The sequence below is a fragment of the Heterodontus francisci genome, chromosome 6 (assembly GCF_036365525.1).
Source record: "Heterodontus francisci isolate sHetFra1 chromosome 6, sHetFra1.hap1, whole genome shotgun sequence".
Lineage (NCBI taxonomy): Eukaryota > Metazoa > Chordata > Chondrichthyes > Heterodontiformes > Heterodontidae > Heterodontus > Heterodontus francisci.
Genome location: NC_090376.1, coordinates 4,449,409 through 4,462,728, shown reverse-complemented (window position 1 = coordinate 4,462,728; position 13,320 = coordinate 4,449,409). Strand labels below are relative to the sequence as shown.

Below are 13,320 nucleotides of genomic sequence, written 5' to 3'. Positions count from 1 at the left end.
CCTCATCACTCTTCCTGCCTATGTCGTTGGTGCCGATGGGTACCACAACCTCTGGCTGTTCCCCCTTCAGAATGCCCCCTGTCCGTTCAGAGACATCCTTGACCCTGGCACCAGTGAGGCAACATACTATCCTGGAGTCTCTTTCACGTCCACAGAAGCACCTATCTGTGCCCCTGACTATAGAGTCCCCTATAACTATTGCTCCTCTGTGCTTCGTCCCTCCCTGCTGAACAACAATGCCAGCCGTGGTGCCACTGCTCTGGCTGCTCCTGTTTTCCCCTGATAGGCCATCCCCCCCAACAGTATCCAAAACGGTATACTTGTTAGAGGGGGGGATAGCCACGGGATTCCTGCACTGACTGCCTGCCCCTTCTAGCGGTCACCCATCTATCTGCCTGTGTACATGTACGCCCAGATCTCTCTGCACCCCTTTTAGAATTGTGTCCTTTTATATTGCCTCTCATTCCTACCAAAATGAATCACTTCACACTTCTCCATTAAATTTCATCTGCCACTTAGAATCATCGAAGGTTTAAGGTCCATTGTGTCTGTGATGAAACGAGTTTTCCAGAATTTGGTCAGTGGCGCTGCAGGTTACAGCACTTGAGCATATCCAAATACCTTTTAAATGAGTTGAGGGTTTCTGCCTCAATTACCCTTTCAGGCAGTGAGTTCCAGACCCCTAAAACCCTCTAGGTGAAAAAACTTTTCTTAATCTCCCCTTGAATCTTTCTACCAATCACTTTAAATCTTTGCCCCCTAGTCACTGATCTCTGCTAAGGTAAATAGGCCCTTTCCATCCACTCTATCCAGGCCCCTCACAATTTTGTACATAATCAAATCTCCCCTCAGCCTCTGTAACGAGAACAACCCCAGCCTATGCAATATCTCCTAATAGCTGCATTTTTCCAGTCCTGGCAACATTCTCAAATCTCTGTTAACCCTCTAGTGCAATTACATCCTTTCTGTAATGAGTGACCAGAAGTGCACACTACTCAAATTGTGGCCTAACTAATGATTTAGACAGAATCACAGAATTATTACAGTGCAGAAGGAGGCTATTTGGGCCATCGTGCCTGCACCAGCTCTCCTAATGAGCATTTCACCTAGTGTCACTCCCTTGCCTTCTCCCTGTAACCCTGCGCATTCATTCTTCCTTTTCATTTAACAGTCTAATTCCCTTTTGAATGCTTCCGTTGAACCTGCCCCCACCACACTTTCAGGTAGTGCATTCCTGATCTTAACCACTTGCTGTGTGAAAAATTTTCTCATGTTGCTTTTGCTTTTACCAATTACTTTAAATCTGCGTCTTCTCGTTCTTGATCCTTTCAAGAGAGGGAACAGTTTCTCTCTATCTACTCTGTTCAGACCCCTCATGATTTTGAATACCTCTATCAAATCACACCTCAGCCTCCTCTTCAAGGAAAACAGTCTGAACTTCTCCAATCTATCTTCATAACTGAAGTTCCTCATCCCTGGAACTATTCTCATGAATCTTTTCTGCGATCTCTCTAGCACCTTCACATCTTTCCCAAAGTACAGTGCCCAGAACTGGATGCAATACTCCAGCTGAGGCTGAACTAGTGTCCAACATAACCACCTTGCTTTTGTACACTCTGTCCCTCTTAATAAAGCCCAGGATACTGTATGCTTTATTAACTGCTCTCAACCTGTCCTACCACCTTCAATGACTTCTGCACATATACACCCAGGTCCCTCTGCTCTTGCACCCCCTTTAGAATTGTGTCCTTTATTCTATATTGTCTCTCCATGTTCTTCCTACCAAGATGAATCACTTCACATTTCTCTGCATTGAGCTTCATCTGCCACCTGTCTGCCCATTTCACCAACTTGTCTCTGTCCTTTTGAAGTTCTACACTAGCCTCCTCACAGTTCACTGCTTCCAAGTTTCGTATCATCCGCAAACTTTGAAATTGTGCCTTATACACCAAGGTCTAAGTCATTAATATATATTGGGAGAAGCAAGGGTCCCAACACAGACTCCTGGGGAACTCTACTACAAACCTTCCTCCAGCCTGATAAACATCCATTAACCATGACTGTTTCCATGTTGCTGCTGCCCTATTTATTCCATGAGGTATAACTTTGCTCAGAAGTCTGTTGTGCAGCACTATACCAAATGCCTTTTGGATGTCCATGTACACCACATCAACTGTATTGTCATCAACCCTCTGTTACCTCTTTAAAAATCTCCAGCATAAGTTAAACAAAATTTTTCCCTTAAGAAATCCATGCTGGCTTTCTTTAACCTGCATTTGTCCATATGACTGTGACTTTTGTCCTGCATTATTTCTAGAGGTTTCCCCACCACCAATGTTAAACTGACTGGCCTGTACGTACATACAAACATATGAATTAGGAGCAGGAGTAGGCCGCTTGGCACTTCGAGCCTGCTCTGCCATTCAATAAGTTCATGGTCGAACTGGTTGCTCCACATTTCCAACTACCCCCGATAACCTTCCACCCCCTTGCTTATCAAGAATCTACCTCCGTTTTAAAAATATTCAAAGACTCTGCTTCCATGGCCTTTTGAGGAAGAGAATTCCAAAGACTAATGACCCTCTGGGAAAAAAAAAAAATTCTCCTCATCTCTGTCTTAAATGGGTGACCCCTTATTTTTAAACAGTTAATTAATTGTAATTGCTGGACTTAACTTTACACCCTTTGAACAACGGTGTAACATTTGCAATTCTCCAGTCCTCTGGCACCACGACCCCCGAGTCTAAGGAAGACTGAAAAATTATGGCCAGTGGCTCAGTAACTTCCACTTGAACTTCCCTCTATCTTTGGATGCATCTAATCTGATCCTGGTGCCTTATCCACTTTAAGTGCAGACAGCTTATCTACTACTTCCTCCTGGTCAATTTTATACCCTTCTAGTGTCTGAACAATTTCCTCTTTCACCATTCTCTGGGTTGCATCTTCTTTAGTAAATACAGATGCAAAGTATTCATTTAATACCTCAGCTAGGCCCTCTGCCTCCATGTGCAAATCTCCTTTTTGGTCCCTAATTGGCCCCACTCCTCCTTTTACCACCTTTTTAGCTGCCAGTCTCTTCATGCTCTCTTTGCTTCTCTTATTTGATTTTTCACTTCAACTCTCAACTTTCTATATTTAGCCTGGTTCACAATTGTATTTCCTACCTGAAATCTGTCATAAGCACACTTTTTCTTCTTTATCTACCTCTTGTCCAGGGAGCTCTGGATTTGTTTACCTTACCTTGCCCCTTTTGAGAGAACATACCCTGACTCTGCCCAAACTCTACTATCTCTTTGGAGGTAGCCCATTGTTTAGCTACTGTTCTATCTGTTAATTGTTTGACTTCAATTTATTCGTCCCAGATCTGCTCTTACCCCATTGAAGTTGGTTTTCCCCCAGTTAATTATTCTTACTCTGGATTGTTCTGTGTCCTTTTCCATAGTCAGCCTAAACCTTCAGATACAATGATCTCAGTTCCCTAAATTTTCTCCTACTGCCATTTGATCCACTTAGCCTACCTAAGAGCCAGATCCGGCGTTGCCTCCTTTCTCGTTGGCTTAGAAACATACTGCTGCAGAAAATTTTCCTGAATGTACTCTAGGAACTCTTGCCCCTCACTGCTCTATTATTCCAGTCTGTCTGAGTGCTGGAACTGTATGTTCTATACCCTTGTTAATAAAGGAAAGGATTCCATACCTTAATCACCTGTCCTGCTACCTTCAGGGAGCTGTGGACAGTCCCTCACTTCCTCTATATCTCCGTATTCTCCCAGTAATTGTGTATTCCTTTTCTTTGTTTAACCTCCCCAAATACACTTGTTCACTCATTTCACTAGCCTATCTCTTCTAGAAATTTGTTACTCGCCTTTGCACAGTTCACAACACTTTAAAGTTGTGTCATGCGTTGGTGATCAATATAGATCAATAAAAGCTATGGACCGCTTGGAGAGTGGGGGAAATAAAGTTGGGGTATGGGAGTAAATTGGAGCGCTGTTTTAAAGAGTCAGCACAGACGGAAAGACCAAGTGATCGCCAGCTCTGCTTGGTTCAATGACCTGGGCTGGTTCTTATTTCTTGCCTGTATCAAAGATGGCGGTCCTGCGTATTCCATTTGTCACAGAGCAGCAACGCCCCGCGCGCAGCAGAACATGCGCAGTCGACAGCCATCTGGAGGGGTGGGGGGTGCTTTCTGCGCAGGCGTAGTAGGCGGAGGCCGGCCGGGAGAGTCAGGTCGGGAAGGGGGCGGGGCCAGCAGGAGCAGCTCGAGCGCCACGGCCTGAGGGAGTGATCGGTACCGAGAGCCCGGACACCGGTCCGCACTGCAGGCACCCAGCCGATCCAGCAGAACAAACCGGAGTTCCAGCCGGAGCTAGCGGCAGCGAAGGGAGCCCGGTCCCGGAGCCCGAGCCTGAGCCCAGGCAGCACAGGATGGAGGCGGGCGCAGCGCTGCTGGCCTGGCTGCTGTGCGCAGCGCTCCTGAGGCGGAGCGGGGCCACACTGGAGGAGGCGGCCGTGGCAGGTGAGGGCCTGCGGAGGGGGTGGTGGAGAGAGAGGGAGCACCGGCCAGGGTCTGTATATACCCAGGTATACAAACCCTGATCCTGTGGTATTGCACTGTCCTGGGTATATACAAACCCTGACCCTGTGGTATTGCTCTGTCCTGGGTATATACAAACACTGACCCTGGGGTATTGCACTGTCCTGGGTATATACAAACCCTGACCCTGTGGTATTGCTCTGTCCTGGGTATATACAAACACTGACCCTGGGGTATTGCACTGTCCTGGGTATATACAAACCCTGACCCTGTGGTATTGCTCTGTCCTGGGTATATACAAACACTGACCCTGGGGTATTGCACTGTCCTGGGTATATACAAACCCTGACCCTGTGGTATTGCTCTGTCCTGGGTATATACAAACACTGACCCTGGGGTATTGCACTGTCCTGGGTATATACAAACCCTGACCCTGTGGTATTGCTCTGTCCTGGGTATATACAAACACTGACCCTGGGGTATTGCACTGTCCTGGGTATATACAAACCCTGACCCTGTGGTATTGCTCTGTCCTGGGTATATACAAACACTGACCCTGGGGTATTGCACTGTCCTGGGTATATACAAACCCTGACCCTGGGGTATTGCACTGTCCTGGGTATATACAAACCCTGATCCTGTGGTATTGCTCTGTCCTGGGTATATACAAACACTGACCCTGGGGTATTGCACTGTCCTGGGTATATACAAACACTGACCCTGGGGTATTGCACTGTCCTGGGTATATACAAACACTGACCCTGGGGTATTGCACTGTCCTGGGTATATACAAACCCTGATCCTGTGGTATTGCACTGTCCTGGGTATATACAAACCCTGATCCTGTGGTATTGCACTGTCCTGGGTATATACAAACCCTGACCCTGTGGTATTGCACTGTCCTGGGTATATACAAACCCTGATCCTGGGGTATTGCACTGTCCTGGGTATATACAAACCCTGATCCTGGGGTATTGCACTGTCCTGGGTATATACAAACCCTGATCCTGGGGTATTACACTGTCCTGGGAATATACAGACCCTGACCCTGTGGTATTGCACTGTCCTGGGTATATACAAACCCTGATCCTGTGGTATTGCACTGTCCTGGGTATATACAAACCCTGATCCTGTGGTATTGCACTGTCCTGGGTATATACAAACCCTGATCCTGTGGTATTGCACTGTCCTGGGTATATACAAACACTGACCCTGGGGTATTGCACTGTCCTGGGTATATACAAACCCTGACCCTGTGGTATTGCACTGTCCTGGGTATATACAAACCTTGATCCTGTGGTATTGCACTGTCCTGGGTATATACAGACCCTGACCCTGTGGTATTGCACTGTCCTGGGTATATACAAACCCTGATCCTGTGGTATTGCACTGTCCTGGGTATATACAAACCCTGATCCTGTGGTATTGCACTGTCCTGGGTATATACAAACCCTGATCCTGTGGTATTGCACTGTCCTGGGTATATACAAACCCTGACCCTGTGGTATTGCACTGTCCTGGGTATATACAAACACTGACCCTGGGGTATTGCACTGTCCTGGGTATATACAAACACTGACCCTGGGGTATTGCACTGTCCTGGGTATATACAAACCCTGACCCTGTGGTATTGCACTGTCCTGGGTATATACAAACCCTGATCCCGTGGTATTGCACTGTCCTGGGTATATACAAACCCTGACCCTGTGGTATTGCACTGTCCTGGGTATATACAAACCCTGATCCTGGGGTATTGCACTGTCCTGGGTATATACAAACCCTGATCCTGGGGTATTGCACTGTCCTGGGTATATACAAACCCTGATCCTGGGGTATTACACTGTCCTGGGAATATACAGACCCTGACCCTGTGGTATTGCACTGTCCTGGGTATATACAAACCCTGATCCTGTGGTATTGCACTGTCCTGGGTATATACAAACCCTGATCCTGTGGTATTGCACTGTCCTGGGTATATACAAACCCTGATCCTGTGGTATTGCACTGTCCTGGGTATATACAAACACTGACCCTGGGGTATTGCACTGTCCTGGGTATATACAAACCCTGACCCTGTGGTATTGCACTGTCCTGGGTATATACAAACCCTGATCCTGTGGTATTGCACTGTCCTGGGTATATACAGACCCTGACCCTGTGGTATTGCACTGTCCTGGGTATATACAAACCCTGATCCTGTGGTATTGCACTGTCCTGGGTATATACAAACCCTGATCCTGTGGTATTGCACTGTCCTGGGTATATACAAACCCTGATCCTGTGGTATTGCACTGTCCTGGGTATATACAAACCCTGATCCTGTGGTATTGCACTGTCCTGGGTATATACAAACCCTGACCCTGGGGTATTGCACTGTCCTGGGTATATACAGACCCTGATCCTGTGGTATTGCACTGTCCTGTGTATATACAGACCCTGACCCTGTGGTATTGCACTGTCCTGGGTATATACAAACCCTGACCCTGTGGTATTGCACTGTCCTGGGTATATACAAACCCTGACCCTGTGGTATTGCACTGTCCTGGGTATATACAAACCCTGACCCTGGGGTATTGCACTGTCCTGGGTAAATACAGACCCTGACCCTGTGGTATTGCACTGTCCTGGGTATATACAGACCCTGACCCTGTGGTATTGCACTGTCCTGGGTATATACAGACCCTGATCCTGTGGTATTGCACTGTCCTGGGTATATACAGACCCTGACCCTGTGGTATTGCACTGTCCTGGGTATATACAGACCCTGACCCTGTGGTATTGCACTGTCCTGGGTATATACAAACCCTGACCCTGTGGTATTGCACTGTCCTGGGTATATACAAACCCTGATCCTGTGGTATTGCACTGTCCTGGGTATATACAAACCCTGACCCTGTGGTATTGCACTGTCCTGGGTATATACAGACCCTGACCCTGTGGTATTGCACTGTCCTGGGTATATACAAACCCTGACCCTGTGGTATTGCACTGTCCTGGGTATATACAGACCCTGACCCTGTGGTATTGCACTGTCCTGGGTATATACAGACCCTGACCCTGGGGTATTGCACTGTCCTGGGTATATACAGACCCTGACCCTGGGGTATTGCACTGTCCTGGGTACATACAGACCCTGACCCTGTGGTATTGCACTGTCCTGGGTATATACAAACCCTGACCCTGTGGTATTGCACTGTCCTGGGTATATACAGACCCTGACCCTGTGGTATTGCACTGTCCTGGGTATATACAAACCCTGACCCTGGGGTATTGCACTGTCCTGGGTATATACAGACCCTGACCCTGTGGTATTGCACTGTCCTGGGTATATACAGACCCTGACCCTGGGGTATTGCACTGTCCTGGGTATATACAGACCCTGACCCTGGGGTATTGCACTGTCCTGGGTATATACAGACCCTGACCCTGGGGTATTGCACTGTCCTGGGTATATACAGACCCTGATCCTGTGGTATTGCACTGTCCTGGGTATATACAAACCCTGACCCTGTGGTATTGCACTGTCCTGGGTATATACAGACCCTGACCCTGTGGTATTGCACTGTCCTGGGTATATACAGACCCTGACCCTGGGGTATTGCACTGTCCTGGGTATATACAGACCCTGACCCTGGGGTATTGCACTGTCCTGGGTATATACAGACCCTGACCCTGGGGTATTGCACTGTCCTGGGTATATACAGACCCTGATCCTGTGGTATTGCACTGTCCTGGGTATATACAAACCCTGACCCTGTGGTATTGCACTGTCCTGGGTATATACAGACCCTGACCCTGTGGTATTGCACTGTCCTGGGTATATACAGACCCTGACCCTGTGGTATTGCACTGTCCTGGGTATATACAAACCCTGACCCTGTGGTATTGCACTGTCCTGGGTATATACAAACCCTGATCCTGTGGTATTGCACTGTCCTGGGTATATACAAACCCTGATCCTGTGGTATTGCACTGTCCTGGGTATATACAAACCCTGATCCTGTGGTATTGCACTGTCCTGGGTATATACAAACCCTGATCCTGTGGTATTGCACTGTCCTGGGTATATACAGACCCTGACCCTGTGGTATTGCACTGTCCTGGGTATATACAAACCCTGATCCTGTGGTATTGCACTGTCCTGGGTATATACAGACCCTGACCCTGTGGTATTGCACTGTCCTGGGTATATACAGACCCTGACCCTGTGGTATTGCACTGTCCTGGGTATATACAGACCCTGACCCTGTGGTATTGCACTGTCCTGGGTATATACAGACCCTGACCCTGTGGTATTGCACTGTCCTGGGTATATACAGACCCTGACCCTGTGGTATTGCACTGTCCTGGGTATATACAGACCCTGACCCTGGGGTATTGCACTATCTGGGTATATACAGACCCTGACCCTGGGGTGTTGCACTGTCCCGGGTATATACTGACTCCAACCCTGGGGTATTGCACTATCCCGGGTGTATACAGACACTGACCCTGCGGTATTGCACTTAACTGGGCATTTGCATCCATCTTCAGCCAGAAGTGCCGAGTGAATAATCCATTTCGACCTCCTCCTGAGGTCTTCAGCATCATAGCTGCCAGTCTTCAGCCAATCCGGTTCACTCCACGTGATATCAAGAAATGGCTGAAGGCACTGGATACTGCAAAGACTATGGATCCTGACAACATTCCGGCAATATTACTGAAGACCTCTGCTCCAGACCCACCCATGCCCCGAGTCAAGTTGTTCCAGTACAGCTATAACACTGGCAACAACCCGGCAATGTGCAAAATTGCCCAGGTATGTCCTGTGCACAAAAAGCAGGATAATCCAACCTGGCCAATTACTGCCCTATCAGTCTACTCTTGATCATCAGTAAAGTAATGGAAAATGTTGTTGACAGTACTATCAGTGGCACTTGCTCAGCAATAACCTGCTCACTGGTGCTCAGTTTGGGTTCCGCCAGGGCCACTCAGCTCCTGACCTCATTACAGCCTTGGTCCAAACATGGACAGAAGAGCTGAACTCCAGAAGTGAGGTGAGAGCGATTGCCCTTGACATCAGGGCAGCATTTGACTGAGTATGGCATCAAGGAGCCCTAGCAAAATTGGAGTCAATGGGAGTCAGGGGGAAAACTTTCTGCTGGTTGGAGTCATACCTAGTGCAAAGGAAGTTGGTTGTGGTTGTTGGAGGTCAATCATCTCAGTTCCAGGACATCACTGCAGGAGATCCTCAGGGTAGTGTCCCAGACCCAACCATATTCAGCTGCTTCATCAATGACCTTCCTTCAATCATCAGGTCAGAAGTGGGGATGTTGACTGATGATTGCACAATGTTCAGCACCATTCACGACTCCTCAGATACTGAAGCAGCCCATGTCCATATACAGCAGGACCTGCAAAACATCCAGGCTTGGGCTAATAAGTGGCAAGTAACCTTTGTGCTGCAGAAGGGCCAGGCAATGACCATGTCACACAAGAGAGAATCTAACCATCTTCCCTTGACGTTCAATGGCATTACCATCGCTGAATCGCCCACTATCAACATCCTGGGGGTTACCATTGACCAGAAACTGAACTGGAGCAGCCATGTAAATACTGTGGCTACAAGAGCAGGTCAGAGGCTGGGAATTCTGCAGCGAGTAACTCACCTCCTGTCTGCCCAATGCCTGTCCACCATCAACAAGGCACAAGTCAGGAGTGTGATGGAATACTCTACACTTGCCTGGATGGGTGCAGCTCCAATAGCACTCAAGAAGCTTGACCCCATCCAGGGCAAAGCAGCCTTCTTGACTGGCGCCCCATCCACCACCCTCAACATTCACTCCCTCCACCGCCAACACACAGTGGCAAGGCTCCTTCGACAGCACCTTCCAAATCCACAAACTCTACCACCTAAAAGGACAAGGGCAGCAGATGCATGGGAACACCACCACCTGCAAGTTTCCCTTCAAGCCAAACAAAATCCTGACTTGGAACTATATCGCAGCAGATGAATAAAAAATGTATATGGGTGTGACAGTGCAATACCCCAGGGCCGGAGTCTTTTTTTTTAATTTCCAAAATATACTTTATTCATAAAAATCTGCAAAAATTACATTGCCAAACAGTTTCAAACAGCACCAAAAAATACAAACATTGCAAGGGAGATCAGTTTCCTTCTATACTATCATGAGTTTCTTCACAACCCTTCCATTTCACTATTGTCATGCCAATTACAGTTTTACATTTACAGCAAATGAAAATATCAACGATACAGTTCGAGGGGTTTCCCATGGATCCAGCCCCTCAGTTCAGCTTGGTGGGTTTTACACTGTGGTCTTTCCCCATTGAGCCTTTGCTGCGGCTGCCCCAAGCTTTAGTGCGTCCCTCAGCACGTAGTCCTGGACCTTGGAATGTGCCAGTCTGCAACATTCGGTGGTGGACAACTCTTTGCGCTGGAAGACCAGCAAGTTTCGGGCAGACCAAAGGGCGTCTTTCACCGAATTGATAGTCCTCCAGCAGCAGTTGATGTTTGTCTCGGTGTGCGTCCCTGGGAACAGCCCGTAGAGCACAGACTCCTGTGTTACAGAGCTGCTTGGGATGAACCTCGACAAAAACCACTGCATCTCTTTCCACACCTGCTTTGCGAAGACACATTCCAGGAGGAGGTGGGCGACTGTCTCTTCCCCACCACAGCCACCGCGGGGGTATTGTGCGGAGGGGGCGAGACTTCGGGTGTGCATGAAGGATCTGACTGGGAGGGCCCTTCTCACCACCAGCCAAGCTACGTCTTGGTGCTTGTTTGAAAGTTCTGGTGATGAGGCATTCCGCCAAATGACTTTGACGGTCTGCTTGGGGAACCATCCGACAGGATCCACCGTCTCCTTTTCCCGTAGGGCCTTGAGGACGTTCCGTGCAGACCACTGCCTGATGGACCGGTGGTCAAAGGTGTTTTCCCGCAGAAACTGCTCCACGAAGGATAGGTGGTACGGCACGGCCCAACTGCATGGAGCGTTCCGCGGCAATGTGGCCAAGCCCATCCTTCGCAACACCGGGGACAGATAGAACCTCAGCACGTAGTGACACTTGGAGTTTGCGTACTGGAGATCTACACACAGCTTGATGCAGCCGCACACGAAGGTGGTCATCAGGATGAGGGCCACGTTGGGTACATTTTTCCCGCCCTTGTCCAGAGATTTGAACATCGTGTCCCTCCGGACCAGGGCCGGAGTCTGTATATACCGAGGATAATGCAATACCCCAGAATCAGGAACTGTGTACCTGGGATCATGTAATACCCTAAGGTTCCCAAGGCACTATACAGCTATATAGATCTCAGACAGTATAGTAGCACAGGTCACTGACTTACATAGCTGTAGTTTTGAGAGTTGGAAGGTCTCTGTTTAATTTGTGTGTCATAGATTGATGTGTGTTCTTGTGGTCAGTATGTGCTTGTATTTACGGGACACTGGTGTTGCATTATGGGTGTTGTACATATATGGGGATCCAGTACTGATAGACCTATGACTGTAGTTGGGACTGGAAGTCGAGGTGGTGTTTGTGGAGCATGCATCTGAGACAGCTCGGCACGGTGCTGGACATATGGGGAGCAACCTCCCCTCTAAATTTTTTTTTGTTGTGCGCTGCCTATTCATTTAAGTATGTGGCCCCTTTCAATTTTTTTGTGCAGTCATGTATGAGTGGTAACTTAAAGGGGCCGACTTGTGCTCGGCCTGTGTGGAATCTTAGGTTGCTGCATGGATGCGGACCTTGGAGGGAACATTGATGGGGGGCATTTAAATAAAAAAAGAAGGAAAACTGAAATAAAGCAAAATGCTGAGAATACTGAGCAGATTTGGCAGTGTTTGTGGAGCGAGAAACAGAATTAACGTTTAGGATGGATGACCTGTCGTGAGAACTGGAAAAAGTTAGAGATGTAACGGGTTTTAAACAAGTGCAGAGGCAGCAAGAACAGGGGAGAGAACTGGGGAGCAAATACCAGAAAGAAAGGTCTTTGATGGGGTGGAAGACTGGAGGGATTAAATGGCAAAAGAAATGAAGGTGCAAGGCAAAAGGAGATGCCTTCCCCATCATTCCTTTTGACATTAAATCTCTCCCACCCTGTCATAGGCTTCCCTTTTGTCCTTTCCTCCCCTTTTCCCTGCCTCTGCACTTATTTAAAACCTGTTACAAGAGCAGGCTAGAGGCTGGGAACTCTGTGCCGAGTAACTCACCTCCTGACTCCCCAAAGCCTGTCCACCATCTACAAGACAGAAGTCAGGAGTATGACGGAATAGTCTTCACTTGCCTGCATATGTGAAGCTCTGACAACACCTAAGAAGCTCGACACCATTGAGAACAAAGCAGCCCACTTCATTGACACCCCATCCACCACCTTCAACATTCACTCCCTTCACCACCAATGGACAGTGGCAGCAGTGTGTACCATCTACAAGATGCACCGCAGCAACTCACCAAGGCTCCTTCAACAGTACCTTACAAACCCACAACCTCCACCACCTGAAAGATCCTATCCAAGCCACACACCATCCTGACTTGGAACTATTTCTCCGTTCCTTCACTGTCACTGGGTCACAATCCTGGAATTCCCTCCCAAACAGTACTGTGGGTGTACCTTCAAGAAGGCAGCTCACCACTACCTTCTCAAGGGCAATTAGGGATGGGAAAGAAATGCTGGTATAGCCAGTGATGCCCACACTCCAAGAACAAGTAAAAAAAAAAATTCCAACTTTTTCCAGTTCTGATGAAAAGGCACAACCTGAAACATTAAATGTTTCTCTCGCC

At 48.0% G+C, this 13,320-nt stretch overlaps 1 protein-coding gene across 2 annotated transcripts in view; it reads left to right on the top strand.

Annotated features, from left to right (window-relative positions):
* Nucleotides 1-4,218: 4,218 nt before the first annotated feature.
* stim1b (stromal interaction molecule 1b) overlaps nucleotides 4,219-13,320 on the top strand; it is a 244,786-nt gene continuing 235,684 nt past the window's right edge. For both annotated transcript variants that reach the window (XM_068032988.1, XM_068032987.1), the window contains exon 1: nucleotides 4,219-4,518. In XM_068032988.1, coding sequence (XP_067889089.1) covers nucleotides 4,428-4,518 — 91 coding nt within the window. In that variant the 5' untranslated portion in view covers nucleotides 4,219-4,427. The remainder of the gene's footprint in view (nucleotides 4,519-13,320) is intronic.